The 17,993-nt window shown below is 38.2% G+C and overlaps 1 protein-coding gene across 6 annotated transcripts in view; it reads right to left on the reverse strand.

Annotated features, from left to right (window-relative positions):
- DLG2 (discs large MAGUK scaffold protein 2) overlaps positions 1–17,993 on the reverse strand; it is a 2,095,027-nt gene that overhangs the window by 478,125 nt on the left and 1,598,909 nt on the right. For all 6 annotated transcript variants that reach the window (XM_017850883.1, XM_017850879.1, XM_017850882.1 and 3 more), the window contains one exon: positions 12,640–12,764. In XM_017850883.1, coding sequence (XP_017706372.1) covers positions 12,640–12,764 — 125 coding nt within the window. The remainder of the gene's footprint in view (positions 1–12,639; positions 12,765–17,993) is intronic.

Raw genomic sequence — 17,993 nt, forward strand, 5'->3', positions numbered from 1 at the left:
TCTCTCTCTCTCTCTCTCTCTCTCTCTCTCTCTTTCTTTTCTTGGTCTTGCTCTGTCACCCTGGCTGGAGTGTAGTAGTGCAATCATGGCTCACTGCAGCCCTGATCTCCTGGGCTCAAGCGATTCTCCCACCTTAGCCTCCCAAGTAGCTGAAGCAACAGGCATGCACTGCCACACCTGGCTAATTTTTGTATTTTTTGCAGAGATGGAGTTTCACCACGTTGTAGAGACTGGCCTCAAACTTCTGTGCTAAAGCAATCTGCCTGCCTTAGCCTCCCAAGGTGCTGGGACTACAGACATAAGTCACAGTGCCCAGCCTAGAATATTTTCATCATTCCCAGAAGAAATCTTATATCCATTACTAGCCCCTGGCAACCACTAATCTACCTTCTATTTGCATAGATTTCCCTAATCTAGAAATTCCTTGTAAATAAAATTGTATAATATGCAGCCTTTTTTGTCTGGCTTCTTTCACTTAGCATGTTTTCAAGTTTCATTAATATTGTGCCATCTATCAGTACTTTATTCCTTTTTACAGCTAGTAATATTCCATTTTTGAATATAACACAATTTATCCATTCACCCATCAATGGACATTTGGGTTGTTTCTAGTTTTTGGCTATTATAAATAATGGTGCTATAAACCTTAGTGTACAAGTTTTTGTGTGGACATATGTTTCCAATTCTCTTGGGTATATGCCAGACTGTTTTCTTTTTTTTTTTTTAGACGGAGTCTTGCTCTGTCGCCCAGGCTGGAGTGCAGTGGCCAGATCTCAGCTCACTGCAAGCTCCACCTCCCTGGTTCACGCCATTCTCCTGCCTCAGCCTCCCGAGTAGCTGGGACTACAGGCGTCCGCCACCTCGCCCGGCTAGTTTTTTGTATTTTAGTAGAGACGGGGTTTCACCGTGTTAGCCAGGATGGTCTCGATCTCCTGACCTCATGATCCGCCCGTCTCGGCCTCCCAAAGTGCTGGGATTACAGGCTTGAGCCACCACGCCCGGCCCCCAGACTGTTTTCTAAAGTGGCTGCACCATTTTACAATCCCACCAGGCACGCTGAGGGCTCTGATTCTCTACATCCTTGCCAACACTTGTACTGTCCATCTTTATTATCATAGCCATCCTTGAGGGTATAAAGTGGTATCTCCCTGTACTTTTGATTTGCTGTTCATTCACCAATGAATAATGATGATGGACATCTTTTTATGTGCTCATTGGCCATTTGCATATCTTATTTGAAGAAATATATATTCAAATTTGTGGTAGGCCAAATAAGCCCCTCACCTCAATAAATTTATGCCCCAATGCCTGGAACCTGCAAATATGTTACTTTATGTGGCACAAAAGACCTTTCAGATGTAATTCAGTTGAGGATCTTGAGATGACGTGACTTTCTTGGATTATCCTGGTGCTTCCAATATAATCATAGGAGTCCTTATAAAGAAGAGGTAGTAGAGTCATAGTCAATGAAGAAATAGGGTGATGGAAGTAAAGGTTGGACCAATGCTCTTTCAGGATGGAGAAAAGGGTTATGAGCCAAGTGATTCAGACGGCCTTTAGAAGTTGGGAAAAGGAAAAGAAACAAATTATCCCATAGAATCTCTGTGGTTGCCCTGTCAACATTCCAAGTTTATCTCAGTGAGTCTGATTTTGGACTTCTGACCTCCAGAACTATAAGATAATAAACTCGCATTAAGTTACTAAGTTTGTGGTAATGTGTTATAGCAGCAGTAGAAAACTAATATGAAATCCTTGATCATTTTTAAATTGGGTTATTTGTCTTCTTATTGTTGAGTTGTAGGAGTTTTATTATACATTCTGGACACAAGTTGTTTATCAGATATATTATTTGCAAGCATTTTCTCTCATTATGTGGGTTATCTTTTAACTTCTTGATAGTGCCCTTTGAAAGCACTAAAGTTTTTAATTGATGAATTCCAATTTATCTATTTTTTCTTTGTTGCTCGTGCTTTTTGTGTCATATAAAGAAACCACTTCCTAAGCCAAGATCATAAAGACTTCCTCCTACATTTTCTTCTAAGACTTTTATAGTTATAGCTCTTACATGTAGGTATGATACCATTTAATTAATATTTGTCTACAGTGTGAGATGGGGGGCAATTACATTCTTATGCAGGTATATATCCAGAAGTCTTGATACAATTTGCTACAGAAAAACAAAACAAAACAAAACAAAACAAAAAACCCAAAAATCCAACAAGTCATGTTTGCCACAAAGTTATTAATATTTCAGTCAACTCATAGGTGGATTTCAGTTTTTGGAATATACGGTAGCTGACAGAAATAGGAAAACTGCTGGAGATGCCTTTCCAGCTGTGAAAGACTGCTTGTGGGTGCCTGATGTTCTTCCAGCTGTGCAGCTGAAATTATTCTTCTTGTATAGAAACTTTCTTGTGTAATATAATACTAAATTGTTGGGGACTTGTTGATTGGCAATCACCACTGAACCACTTGCTAGGTGATTTTCTTCTTGTCCAAGTACTCTATAAATACAATAGGGTTGATGTTATGGATAGAGAAAATCAAAAGAGAGGGTTGTTACCCTTCAATGCTTTTCATTTTTGTTGGGAGAGATGGAAAAAATAATCCATAAGAATAAGTCCATTGAGATTTGCATCATACATCTTTCTAAAGAGAGCGCTGGTATCATTTATACTAGGTAATAAAGTCTCCCTTCTCATGAAAGTCTTCCTGTTCAGAGCAACAGCTGGGCTTGTATTCTGCTTTGACCCCAAAATAATGATGAAATAAAAGTTTACTTGGATTTGGAGGCACTAAAAGTCTCTGCTTTTGAATAAAACATTTACGATGATCATAGTCATTTAGTGCAACCATCAGTTGGGATACAGAGGAAATTGACAGGTTGGATGTCGTGACTTGTGTGCTTTTTTTATTTGCAATCACCCAAACTCATGAAAATTCAATATGGAGAGGTACTCTAAGAATTTAGCAATCTCTTACGCTATTTCCACTTCCTAGAAATCTTTTATTTCCTTAAACAATCGGTAAGTGGGTCTTGGGAGTAAGTGTCAGACTGTGATGCCTGGAAGTTACTCCCTTTCCTCTGTTTAGTGCTTCTCTCATTTGCACAGAAAACAAAAACAAACAAACAAAAAAAACAAGTAAAGTTGAGCTTTATCTTTTCCATTTCTAAGCCTTCATCTCCTGATGATTACCAATCATTTTTCTTCCTTCTTTTCCTTCCCTCTCTGTGTTTCCTTTTCCTCCCCTCGCCTTCTGTCTTTCTCACCATGTTCTTATTTTAAAATCATCAGTGAGTTAGTGGATATACATTAATGAAAAAGCAAAAGAATGAATTGTCAAAGGACAGCCAAAAGGACAATGTTGTGGTTTATACACAAGAACTGCATTCTTGAAACATTGGTCCTTGACCTTTCAACTTTGCCAGTACAGTCAAACCTCAGTATAATCATTATTCTTGTTTGAAATAAACATGTATGTTATCTTGACTTTTGTGAGAACAAAGACAACCTTACCTGTAAACAGACATGGAAGTAATGCATGAAGCAATGGATTTAAAGAAAAAAAAACTTTTTATTTTCTAAATCTTTTCTGGGAGTAGAAATGATTATGCTAAAGGCTAAGAGATTAAATTGTGTCACTTGTCAGGAAATTGGCAAGCAGCCATCTTTTCTGCCTGTTTCTACATGCTGCTTTTGTGCTGTGGATGCCTTTAATAAATGCACTCTTGTGTAAAATGTCATTGCTGCATTGCCAAGTGGAGGCTGTCATGTGATAGCTCTTCCCCAGGATGGCATATTGGTCCTTGGCAATTCTGGGACTTCAAGTTACACAGAGGCATTTTTATGATTCAAATATAAGTGAAGAAATAAAAATCTTCAAATCATGGATGTATATCTATTTTGCTCTGAAAGAAAACCTAATGTTCTTTTCAAATATTGCTTAAGGATAGGTAATGCTGGCTGGGCACGGTGGCTCACGCCTGTAATCCCAGCACTTTGGGAGGCCAAGGTGGGCAAATTGCCTGAGGTCAGGAGTTCAAGACCAGCCTGGCCAACACGGTGAAACCCCGTCTCTACTAAAAATACAAATACACTGACAACATATTGCAAAGTAGGACCTCTCCAACATTGTTGGTAAAAGTAAAATTTGGTAGAATATTTTTGGAAATAAATTTGGTAACATGTATCAAAAGGTTTTAAAATGTTCATTCTATCAGGTTCAGAAATTCCTTAGTAGAAATATATCCTAAGGAAATAATGAGGTAAAAGGTTAATAATGTTTTTCAAAAGATGCCCATATATTTAAAATGTTGATAAACTGAAAATAAATTCCTAACAATGTGAATGGTTAAATATGCTACTTTATAGCAATTAAATTATTTGTAAAGGCTTTTTTATTGATACAGGGAAAGGTCTCTGAACTAAGGTTAAGTGAAGTTAAACAAATACTAAATATCATATGGAGTATGATCTAAACTAAGTTTGAAACGCAAAAAATATCAGAAAGACACGTACAAAAATGTTACTAGTGATTAGCGTTGTGTAGTGTAAAAACGAATGTGCTGTATTTTGCTTAGTCTTTGTCTACTCTTCTTTATTTTATATTTATTACTCAAAGGACAAATATCATAGCCATAAACACACATACCCATAAAGCTCTATTTAAAAACAAGTTCTATCAGAAAATGGTCACTGTCCAGAGAAACTCATCTAAACCACCATATGCTCTTCTTGCCTTGCCTCTTGACTTAGCCCTCATCTCACATTTTCCCTGCAGTTTCTAGCTATCTCCCTCAATCCAGCTCAGATTCACATCTCCAGCCATTAGATGTAAAACAGGTCTCAGTCTCCATCTCTGCTGTCCCTCCACCCGAGGGACTAGATTCCCCACTTTTGCCAGCCTGGGTCCCCCCCTTGCTTTTGATTGATTGTGCTTTTGGTCTCTTGCCTTTAGGTATTAGAAAGTCCCAAGTTCAGTCATGAGGCCTGATCAGTGTTTCTGAAGTTTTGGGTGTGACAGTGTTACTGGAGACCTGCACCAGCAAGCTACTCTGCAGCCCAGTTTAAGGGAATTTTAGGGTCCAGAATTTATATGTCTATATTAGTTTCTTATTGTTACATGACAATTTGCCACAAATTAATCAGTTTAAGGCAACATATACTTATTATCTCGGAATTTCAGTAGGTCAGGAATTCAGACGTGACTCAGAGGAGTCCTCTACTTTGAGTATCACGAGGCTGCATGCACTGATGTGTCAGCTGGATTGCATTCCTTTTGGGAGCTTGGGGTTCTCTTATAAGCTCATGTAGCAATCTGCAGAAATCAATTCCTTGTGACTATATGTCTGACGTCTTCTATCTTGCCAGCTGTAGGCTGGGGACTGTACTTAGTACCTAAAGGATGCCTTCCGGTCCTCACTACACAGGCCCACCATAGGTTCTCTAACAACATGGAAGTTTGCTTCATCCATGCCAGCAAGAGAATCTCTCTGTTTTTAAAAGTTTCATTAGATGGGTCAGTCTGAATCAGGATAATCTCCATTTTGATTAAATCAAAGTCAAATGATTAGGGGACTTAATTACATCTGTGAAGTCCCTTTTGCCATATAAAGTAGCATAATCATGGAATTGAATCCGATCATATTCACAGGTCCTGTCCACATTTAAAGGAAAAGGATTATAGAAGGATGTAGGTTATTGAGGGGCATCTTAGATTTTTGCCTACCATACTGTCCATCACTGACTGCCACAGACTTGTGACTCAGGTTCAGCATTCTGCTGAATAGCTGGCTCTGTAGATACGGGGTTGTGTTGCAGACCTTGCCTTTCACATAATTCCATTACAAAGACTATTTCATGTAATCTTACTATATCTTCTTGAGATAAATGTTCCTGTCTCCAGTGTACCAGTGAGGAAACTGAAGAACAGAGAGCTTAAAAAGGGGCACAAAGTCACATAGCTAGCAAGTAGTACCCGAAACCTTGGTCTTTGACTCCAAATATTGTGTTCTTTCCCCTATATCTCTTTTCTGCAGCAACAACTAAGACTGGAACTCGATTTGAAGTCTGATCTACTTAGGGAGGAAGTCACTTTTCACTTTATCTGTGCCTTTAGTCTGCACTGTCACTTTATATTGGCTATGATTTCGCACACACAGGAAGTTTTTTCATGATTCCAGGACTCCTAGATTTGTTTCCTAGAAAATTACCACAAACTGGCTGGGCACGGTGGCTCACACCTATAATCCCAGCACTTTGGGAGGTCGAGGTGGGCAGATCACAAGGTCAGGAGTTCGAGACCAGCCTGGCCAATGTGGTGAAACTCTGATTCTACTGAAAATACAAAAATTGGCCAGGTGTGGTGGCGGGGACCTGTAGTCCCAGCTACTCAGGAGGCTGAGGCAGAAGAATTGCTTGAACCCAGAAGGCAGAGGTTGCAGTGAACTGAGATTACGCCACTGCACTCCAGCCTGGGTGACACAGCAAGTCTCCATCTAAAAAAAAAAGAAAAAAAGAAAAAAGAAAGAAAGAAAGAAAGAAAGAAAGAAAGAAAGAAAGAAAGAAAGAAAATTACCACAAACTTATCAACTTGAAACTATATCTGTTTATTAGCTCATTATTTGTGTATGTCATAAGTCTAGCACAGTGTGGCCAGAATCTCTGCTTAAGTTCTCACAAGGCTGTATCAAGATGTCAGCTGAGCTGCATTCTCATCTTAAGGTTCAGGGTCTTCTTCCGAGCTCATGTGGTTGTGTCAGAATTCAGTTCCTTGAGATTGTGGAACTGAGGTCCCTGCTTCATTGCTGGCTGTTAGCCTGGGAATCTCTCTCTGCTCCTAGAGGCCATTCCTATTCTTTCTCTCATGGCCACCATCATTTTCAAGTCAGCAACAATGTGTCAAGTACCTCACACATCTCAAATCTCTTTAACTTCTGCCACCAGCCTGAGAAAAGTCTCCAATTTTAAGGGTTCATGTAATTAGACCAGGCTCACATGTATACTCTCCCTATTTTAAGGTAAATTATACCATATAAAAATCATAGGAGTGACATCTCATTATAGTCACAGGTTCTATGGATTATGGAATAGAATCTTGGGGAGTGGCAGTTTTATTTTTATTTTTTATTTATTTTGAGATGGGGTCTCACTCTGTTGCCCAGGCTGGAGTACAGTGGTGCAATCTCAGCTTACTGCAACCTCCACCTCCCCAACTCAAGCCATTCTCCTGCCTCAGCCTCCTGAGTAGCTGGGATTAGATGCCCGCCACAACACCCCGCTAATTTTTGTATTTTTAGTAGAGACGGGGTTTTACCATGTTGGCCAGGCTGGGTTTGAACTCTTGATCTCTAGTGATCCACCTGCCTCGGCCTCCCAAAGTGCTGGGATTACAGGCATGAATTACTGTACATGTCTAGGAGTGGCATTTAGAATGATGCTTACCACAGTGGGTCTTTTAAGTGTTGTTGTTGTTGTTGTTTTTCTGCATTATAGCTTATAAAATAAAAACACAGAGACTGGAGTCAAACTGCTCCAAATTCTGGCTCCAATATTTACTAATAGTACAAACTTAGGGAAGTTGCTTAACCTCTCAGTTCCTCAATTTTCTTATCTGAAAAATGAGTAATAAATAATAGTATGAGTTTTATTGAGTCATTTAACACTTTAAATGACCTAATGTGCCAGAAAATGACTTGGCACATTGTAAGCACTATGTTGGTCTTTATTAATATTATTATTATTATTATTGATCTGATTATTACATATCCACCAAATTAGAGTTCAGATTACTACTCTCCTTGGAGCAAACCCATCACCTTATTTCTCTGGAGCTTAGCTTCTCTGTAAATGTTAGTGTTATTTAACCGTCAAAAATATAATTTATATCGTAGTCTGTTGGGCTATTATATAATATCATAAACTAAATGGCCTATAAACCAAGGCACTGTCAGATTTGATGTCTAGTGAGGGGCCTTTTCCTGGTTCATAGATAACACCTTCTAGATATGTCCTCACATAAAGGAAGGGGCAAAGAAGCTTTTATGAGGGCACTAATATAAGTCAGGATCTCTCTTACAAAGACATGCATGAGTACTCCACCTTCAGAACCTAATCATCTCTCAAAGGTCCCACCTCCTGATATCATTACATTGGGGATCAGATGAATTTTGGGAGGATACAAATATTCAGGCCATAGCAATTTATAATGCAAAGGTACATTTTAAAGAAATTTAAGTGTCTCTAACTCAAAGGAAACACCAAAGGATTTGTTTACAAAAAAGAAAACTATGTTTAATTTATAGGGATTTTTTTTTTTTTCTTTAAGCAAAGGAAACATAGCAGGTTGAGCGGCTTACATTATGAACTTGAGAACAGGAGTATAGAACCGTTTTTTGCATCATACCTATTTTTTTTAATGGTCTTTAATTCCATGTTATGACTAAGAGAAAAAAAGCATGTGAAAAGATAGGGACAGGAAACTTAGGGAAGAACATAGAGGGTGAAAGGAGACTGCAGAAGGAAAGGTAGAAGGTATAAGGATAGAGGATAGAGAAGAAAAGAAAGAAACAGAGGCAAGAGGAGAGGAAAAACTGCTTAGGGACAGACAGAGAAGGTAAGGAGAAAGGGGAAAACGGTGGTAAAATTTATTGAGCACCAATTATGTGCCTGCCATTGCTAAGGAGTTCGGTTATCCCACCTCAGAACATCTCAGTGAAGTAGGTATTATTATCACCACTTTACAAAATAAGAAAGCAGCTATTAAGTGAGTTTAACTTGTCCAAGGTCAATTGTGTTCTATACAGAAGTTAGAACCCACATCTTTCCAGAGCTAATTACAATGTCCTTCTTCCATGTCCTTAAGGACTAATGGTGAGATAAAACATACTCCTCACGGCTTGTTGGTCCAGCCTCAGTGTTCCTGTCACACTGAGAAAAAAATACAGGTTTAGTTCAGGCTTTGGTGTTACTGTCTCTTAGCACTACCGAAGAATCTTAATTATTTGAGTCAGGACATTCAGATTGTAGTTAAATAGGATGCCCAAATGATTTATGCTTCAGCATAAGTCACTTGTCTGAGCTGCAGAATTCCCCTCTATAAAATGTATGCCTTGGACTAGACCACCTGCCAAATACTGAAAATCTATACTTATTAGCTGTCTGTACATAGGCAAAGGCTGTAATGTGGATTGGGGAGAAGGTGAATTTTGTTGGTCTAGTTAGAAGCACTGTACAAAATTGTGCAGGTTGTTTGCTGTACAACCTTAGTAGGCAATATTTATACACATAGTCACAGGTCATGGCCCTGGCTCCAGGAAGCCAAAATAAGGACCAATGGGTAGAGGCCAAAAAAAAAAAAAAAAGGGAAATTGTGGCTCAATAGAAAAATAACAAACTCTGTAATATTCAGAATTCCCTTTTTTTTTTTAGACGGAGTCGTCTTGCTCTGTCGCCCAGGCTGGAGTGCAGTGGCTGGATCTCAGCTCACTGCAAGCTCCGCCTCCTGGGTTTACGCCATTCTCCTGCCTCAGCCTCCCGAGTAGCTGGGACTACAGGCGCCCGCCACATCGCCTGGCTAGTTTTGTATTTTAGTAGAGACAGGGTTTCACCGTGTTAGCCAGGATGGTCTCGATCTCCTGACCTCGTGATCCGCCCGTCTCGGCCTCCCAAAGTGCTGGGATTACAGGCTTGAGCCACCGCGCCCGGCCAGAATTACCTCTTAACATTGTGAAAACATTACCTTTGGGAGTTTTTAGGCAGAGACCACATGATGTAGGAATTCTACCAACACATGAGAGTTTAGAGAGTACCTAAGTGACATTCAGAACTGGATTTTTAATGTGATCAAAGCTAGCTGGGTGACCTTAAAATCATTAAGCCTTAATTTTCTGAGTCCTTATTATTATGGCCACAATAATAGTACCTACCTATATGGCTACTGAAGTAGGAGATTGTGTGTGTGTGTGTACGTGTGTGTGTCTACATCTGACATCTCTGTATCTGTCTTAGCACAATGTCCCGCACATGATAAAATCTCAAGAAATGTCAGCTTTCATTATCATTATTCTCTTTACAACTATGAAAGAATGAAGTTTCTAGCACAGCAGAACTTTGCTTTACCTCTGTAGGCATGGGGCTGCCACCAAGTTTGCAGGCAAAGAATGCTGGCACTCTCAGAGATATCACTTTTCATTCTTAATTGTAGAGCAAACATATAACATAAAATCTATCTCACGCTTAGAGCCAGAATTTGGTTAAAGGGTGGAGGTTTTCCCCTTCTTGTAGTTAAACAGAGTGGTTAAAAATTATGATTATGGCCTGCCATAATCATAATTTAGAGATAATTTCTAAATTATCCTCTAACAAGTCTATTTCTAAACTTTAAAAATGGAGCTTCTTTAGGGTCCAGTGTTAGCAAACAGAATCCCCACCATGACTCATAGAATTACACAGCATCTTTTTCAAACCTTTCACTCTAGTGGGGATATGTCCTCATTCAGAAATGAATTTAGTTAATTCAGCTTAAAATTCGATTGTCAAAAGCTTATTTCCTGTGGGAGTATCTTTTTTGTTGATAAAAGATGCACATGTGCCTGAAAAAAAAATGCGATTCTCTTCCTCAAGCTGTAAACATGCAGCTGTCAAAAGTAATCACTACATCAGAAAAACTGGGTAAGGAATAAAAGTATTTTTGGTTGACTCATAAGAAAAACAGCAAAGTAGCTTATATGCTTAATGAAAAAACAGACTGAGGAAGTGCTATGAAGCTTACATTTCTGCTCCATAAGTCACAGTCCTCAATGTGGCTCCATGCAAGCTAAAGTCATTCTTACCTACAGGACTTCACTTGTGTTATTTAATAAGACTCTGTCCTTGATTAAATTTGAGTCAGGCTTCTCTGGGTCCTACTCTCAATTAGGCCTTGACTTTAGGCTTTTTATTTGGTCTCGTTAGCCCAGTTTTAGAAAGAATACTGCTGAGTCAGTTTATCAAAAACTTCTCCTCCTTGGTATCTGATCAAATTCCTTATCCCATATCCTTGATAATTTATCAGCTTGGCCTGGCTTCAACAAGAATCCTGCCAAGTCCCTTTAGCCAGAATTCCCCTTACCCTTGACGTTTTCTCTCAGTAATTTTCCATGCACTAACTGCCACCTCCACTCCACAGCTCTTTGGCTATACATCTTCACTTGTGCTTTTTGTATTCAGAGTTAAGACCAATCTCCCTCCCCTACTGCAAAATCTCCATTGCAGTGATTCCTCTTGAATAAACTCTTCCTTACAGTCATTAACAATTGTCATAAATATTTTGTATTTATTATATCCTTCCTATCTTACCTCCCACATTAATTTTCACTTCTTCCTCTTCTACACTTTATTTATTTACTTATCCAAAAATTCATTTCTTCAGCAAGAGTTTATTGAGCCACTTATATATATATAACTGCTTGGCCTGACGGGATTTACAACCTAGTAGGGATGCTAAAATGACATTAGGGCATGTTATTCTTCCTGAAAAATCTCTCCTAATTTTTCCAATCTATAGTGCCTTTTAGCTAAGATTTTGATCTCATAGCATTTTATGTTATTTACCCCATGAGGGTAACTCTTATTTCCCACAATTAAGTTCCTTAAAGAAAGTAGCCCAGCTCAAGCAGCTACTACTCTCTTTCACTGAGAAGTACCTGGCTACACTCCCTCCACCAACCTAAACTCACCTCACCATGTGCCTTTTTTTTTTTTTTTTTTGCTTTTTGAGACAGGTCTCACTCTGTCACCCAGCCGGGAGTGCAGTGATATGATCTCAGTTCACTGGGATCAAGTTCAAGTCATTCTCCCACCTCAGCCTCCAGAGTAGTTGGGATTACAGGTACCCACCACCAGGCCCAGCGACTTTTTGTATTTTTAATAGAGATGGGGTTTTGCCATGCTGGCCAGGCTGGTCTCGAACCCCTGACCTCAAGTGATCCATCTGTCTTGGCCTTCAAAGTACTGGGATTATAGACATGAGCCACTGAGTCAGGTCACTCTGTGCTCTTCACCCAAATCAAGCTGGTTTCCCTTTTTTTTTTTTTTTTTTGAGGGACAACTTGTTCTGTTCTCTGTGTTCCCACTCAGATTTGTAGGGTTAGTGAAATCTTAATTATCATTAAAGACTCAGAGAAAATCTTCCCAGGGAATTTTTTTTTAGACTCAATTTTTCCCTCTCTAAATGCCTAGAGAAAGTCCTATAAACGGTTGCTGAATCTGAGAATACATACAATATCTATAACAGTGCTTTACTTGCTAATGTTACTTACAGTGTATCATTTTGATAATTATATTATTTGCCCATTAGTTCATATTTATGTTCTTTCCAACTAGACTGAAGGCCTCATCCAAACAAAAGATTTATCTTCATCCCCTCCTCACAGGGCCTGGCCCAGTGTTCAGTGTGGTAGCCACCAACAAACACAAATCAAATACTATTGAAATTCAATCAGTAGCAAGAAATCTGCAAAGTCATTTCAGGAAGCTTGCCTTAAAAATCTTTCAAGTACAGAACTTTTGTAGAATTATTATTCTTCAAAGGTACAAACGTGTCTCATTAATGCAGCAGATTTACTTTCAAAATCATTCTAATGTTTCAGATCTTTACCTGAGTCTGCCATCCTCTGCTGCAGCACCTCCTGGTATAATCTTCGTAATAAATATGCCAGGGTCATCTCCAATGTGGGGATTATCTGTCCCCCCAGCAATACTGAATCCCAGGCCAGAATTCCCCTGTAGAAACAAAAAGCAGATATTAAATGACGTGTCTGTCACCTAAAACCTAGTTCCTCTTGCACTCTGCATTATCATGTTACTACTCAAATGGAAATCAGGTGACAACAGTCTTGTATGCTAAACCATAAAGTGCATGGTTAGCAGTAAAAGGAAGGCAGGAAAAACACTCAGGTTTATTCCTGCACTGTAAGAATGCAAGAGGCATTATATTTTGCTTTTAAAATTGCTTCCTTTATGCAGCAATTAAAATCACATTTATGAAGCAGGAATTAAAACTTACAAATTGTGTAATATGAAAAAATATAAAGAATCTTTAGAGTGTCAATTGTAAAATTATACATTCATATGAAAAGGAAGAAAAAAGTTACATGAAAGAATTTGATTTAATAGAAGAGTGAACTTGGGTGTTTCATTTTCTTATTTCTGGTATTGTTGCTCTAATATCACTTCTCTGTCAAATAAATGTGTTTCTAAGTAACAGAAAACTTCCACTTCAGAAGACAGGGCCCTCTTCTAGAGTCATAATGCACGGGAGATACTTTTGAACAATAAACAGACTTTAATTTGCAATAACAATAGAAAAGACATGCAATAGTGTAGCAGCATGTAAATCTGAGTAGTTTGTATCCTAATAAAGCCTTTACACTTACTCCTGTAGATTATAGTAACTGATATCCTGTGTGTGTGTGTATATATATATGTATATACATATACATATATACATATATCTCTTTATCTCTTTCTAAAGATATATATATAAGGATATATATATGGATAGATATATATAAGGATATATATATGGATATATATAAATCTAAAGGATATATATATATGTATATCTTTCTAAAATTTGTACGTAAGGCATAATTAAAAATCCCCCCAAATCCACAAACCATATTATTTATTTCTTATTTCTAAAGTCTCCTTTAATGCCCATCTCCCATCTCCAGAGCTACATATGTTTTCACAGTTGTGTGGTAATTTTTTCCAAATCACATTATATTTTAAGGCCTTTCTGTATAGCTAGGCAGTCTTTATAATTATTCATCTTAAATGGCTAGTCATGTTCATCAACGTCACATATCACTTATTTAACCAGTCCCTTATCACTGGATATTAAATTTCTCTACATATTCTTACAACAAATATAGCTTACTAAATTTATGATCACTTGATTAATTTCCACTCTGGGGTAAAAAGAGATGAGGACTACAAATTTGGTAGTTATTTCAGAGAAATTAATCAGGGCACTTGGTTAGTCAGAAAGGTTCAATGTCAAGATAAGATCAGCTATAACTTGATAGCTATACCACTGCAAATGTCAAGGTAATGTTTAGCAATTTTTATTGACTGAATTAATAAAACTGAGTTCCAGAGGGTTGTTTTTGCAATTGTATATTTCTTACATATGTTGAAAGGGTGAAATGAATAATTCAGCTATGGCAACTAAAATCCCATGTCTTTATACTTCTGATGCCTTCTCTAATTCTGTTTGCTCTTTGAAAAAGTCTAGTGTTCACTGAGCAGTTATTACTTATTAGCAGTCATATAATCATGAATTTATTTAAAAGTTATTAAACACCACCTCTGTACCTGGCACTAGAGTAAGCCCTGGAGCTACAGGAGTAAATATGTCAGTTTTTAAGGTACATGAAGGGGAAATGCAGAGTGTAGGAGTGGCTAAGAGAACCAAACACAGTGACTTGGTGACATAGAGAAGAACATTTTGACATGGGGGAAGAACTTGTGTAAAAGCCCTTAGGTGAGAAAGGGTATACCACACCAAGGAACAGACAATAAAGTTGGAACAAAGAAAGCAAGAAGAATTGGATAGACGTACCTTCATCATGAAATTTACAAGAGCAGAGTATACGAGGAACCATTTTGGATTTTAAATACTTATTGACACCAAATGACGGTGTTAGTATTGGTTGAGCATTTCCTATGCAACTGACTCTAAATTAAGACTGCAGAGGTTAAGGCCAGATGGTTTCTGCCTTCGTGGATATTCAAAGCCATAGCAAAAAAAGCAATGATACTGTGGCATCCAGTGATCAGTATATTTCACGTAGTGTATAACCTCAACTGCACTATCAGGAGATAGTGTTTAGGGGACTTAATGAGGCAGTTCTCTAAGATTCAGAGGTTTGGGAAAGAAAAAATGGGAGGATGAGTATTTTCAATGTAATTTGGGTCAAGCCCTAAGTACATCAACTACAGTGTATTGGTCTCACTATAGTTAGCATCTCAGGGATAATAATTTCTTGATTAAGGAGAGTAGGGAAGGAGGCAAGCAGGGATTGGGTGATACCCAAACACTTTCTCCTGATATTGTCAACATGTTTGGAGAGGGTACTCAAAACTTTGTCATGTGAGAAATATATTTGTGATCTAACTCTTAACCTTGTCAACTTTATTTCCAGCTTCACACTTTACCTCCCAGGAATACTGAAGTGAACTGCAGGTTCTTTACTGCACAGACCTCACTATAATTCCTCTCTTGGTGTTTGTGTATGCTGTTTTCTCTATCAGAAACTTCACATCGCCTCCTTGACTAGTTCATTTCTTCTCATTTTTGAAGATGTGGCTCAGACGGTGTTTGCTCAAGTTAATACTAAATTATCACCCAACCCTTCCTTAGATAGATCACATTTCTGTGTTTTGTAGGTTTTATGCTTACTTATGTTATGCATTGTGCTATTTTGTAGTTGTCTATTTCTGAGTCTCTTTCCTCTAAGCTGGGCTTGTAGAAGGCAGGAACTGTGTAGTATTCATCTTTGTTTTTTGGAGCCTCGTCTAGCACATAGTATTGACAATAAATACTTGATGAAGGAATTAACAGAAAAACAAGCCTACTGAGAATGTTTGTGCCCTAACGGGAAGACTCAAAAAGGACACAATAGAAATCTGCAATGTGTTAAGGAATATAATATGGAAGTAGAAGCCATTTGCTCTATGTCATCACAAAAATAAAAAAGCAGAAAGCTCAGGCATTCAAACTGTGGTACAGCTAAAGGCTGACTGATACAATAGAACTGTTCAGATTGGAGATGCACTACTCTGTAAGGGATAGAGAGTCCTTCACTCAAGAGGTATTTGGCTAGTCACTGGGCATGAGGGACCCAGGTATTTATTGAAAGGTTAAACTGTATGATTTTAAAGAATTCTCTTGGGACTCTGGCTAGATATAGGAAATCTGCTTTTGCCAAAAGAGAAAAGGGGATGTTTTAGGGACATTTAGTGGGGGAACTATATCACTGTCAAATTCTCGAAACTTTGTGAATCAATGTATCTTTGAAATAATAGCTTTGGCAGCAACCTAGAAACATTTAACCACTGTTTTTCTTTTGAATTGACTACAATATGGAGGAAACTGTGGCTCTGGCATTTTCTAATATACATTCCTCTGTCCCCAGACCCACTCTGAGGAAAATAATGAATGTATTTAGGAAATTCACAATGGAAACTAGGTAGGTAGAGACAGAATATAACTTGCACTATGGTTCTCGTCCCAAAGCATCCCTGAAAGCTTTTGTGTTTCAATTAAAACTAGTCTATCAGCTGGGTCTGGCCAGTCATCATGGTTCTTTACAAGAGATTCATCTTAATTCAGCTAAGGAAATGATTTAAAGAGCTTTCACCTCCCTTTATTGTTCTCTTCCAGCCTTCCCTTTTAAGTCTTTAGTACCAGCCAGCAGCATTTAGCAGAGAGAGGGACAGATGTAAAACTGTCAGTGAAATTGCGGCCTGCTGCTCTCTATGGCTGAATCACTTCAATCCCCTGACAATTGTCCCAGAGCCTGCCAGCTGCAGGGACAGATCTCAGCAACTCTCTTCTCTGAGCAGCAATCTCTCCATGTGAACAGGCAGACCTCTGGTTGACACTCTCAGATGCTGAAAATTGTGACTAATTAACCGAGGGTTGATCTCTGATGCAGTCAATGGAAACTTCGAGGTGCCACGCTGGTAAGGGCAGACCCTGTAAAGGGTTCTGGGTGGGCTGCTGTGTCCTTGCAGTTGGGCAGATTCCATGACAGATGAATGTCACTGACATGGACCATTCTTTCTCCTAATTGTTCACATTTGCTGATTCTTCTCCATGAGCACAAACCCATTTTCTAGCCAAATGACTTCTTGTTTCATGTACTGCACACCGTCTCCTCTCAGAGAGAGAATCCACAAAATGGAAAGACATTTTACAAATATGATAAATACAATGTCTCTAGGAAAGTCCTACTTTTATTAAAAGTTTATTTCCCAAATGAAAATTACTCTCAAAATGGGGTTATATATAATAAAAAAGAGGAAAATAAGTAGTAATATTATAATCACATTCATTTATATATAATGTTCTACTGACAAGGAATTTTTTTGATCTTTAGAATTTTTCTACTTTAAAATACTGTTTGACCTGATTATTCGAATCTAGGATTTTATCTTAAAGAAATAATCAGAGAAACATGAAAAGATTTGTGTTCAAGGCTTGCTGTATTATTTTTCTAATGTTAAAAAAACACAACTGAAAACTGACTTCCATATAATGGAGAAATAGTTAAAATATTGTGGTACATTTATCTGAATGTGGGGATAGTTTGGAGTCATTAAAATTGTAGTGCTTTCGAATAATAAAGACATGGAATTAGCCCAGGTGCCCATCAATGGTGGACTAAAAGAAAATATGGTACATATATACCATGGAATACTACACAGCCATAAAAAAGAATAAAATTGTATCCTTTGCAGCAATATGGATGCAGCTGGAGGCCATTATCCTAAGTAATGCAAAACAGAAAACCAAACACTGCATATTCTCACTTATAAATGGGAGCTAAACATCGGGTACACATGAACATAAAGATGGGGACAATAGATCCTGAGAAATACAAGAGGGAAAAAGGAGGGAAGGGGAAAAAGGTTAAAAAACTACCTATCTGGACTTCCATTCATAATTGCTTCAAAGAGAATAAAATACCTAGGAATCCAACTTACAAGGGATGTAAAGGACCTCTTCAAGGAGAACTACAAACCACTACTCAGTGAAATAAAAGAGGACACAAACAAATGGAAGAACATACCATGCTCATGGATAGGAAGAATCAATATCGTGAAAATGGCCATACTGCCCAAGGTCATTTATAGATTCAATGCCATCCCCATCAAGCTACCAATGAGTTTCTTCACAGAATTGGAAAAAACTGCTTTAAAGTTCATATGGAACCAAAAAAG

Source organism: Rhinopithecus bieti, unplaced genomic scaffold (genome assembly GCF_001698545.2).
Source record: "Rhinopithecus bieti isolate Rb0 unplaced genomic scaffold, ASM169854v2 scaffold_30846, whole genome shotgun sequence".
Classification (NCBI taxonomy): Eukaryota; Metazoa; Chordata; class Mammalia; order Primates; family Cercopithecidae; genus Rhinopithecus; species Rhinopithecus bieti.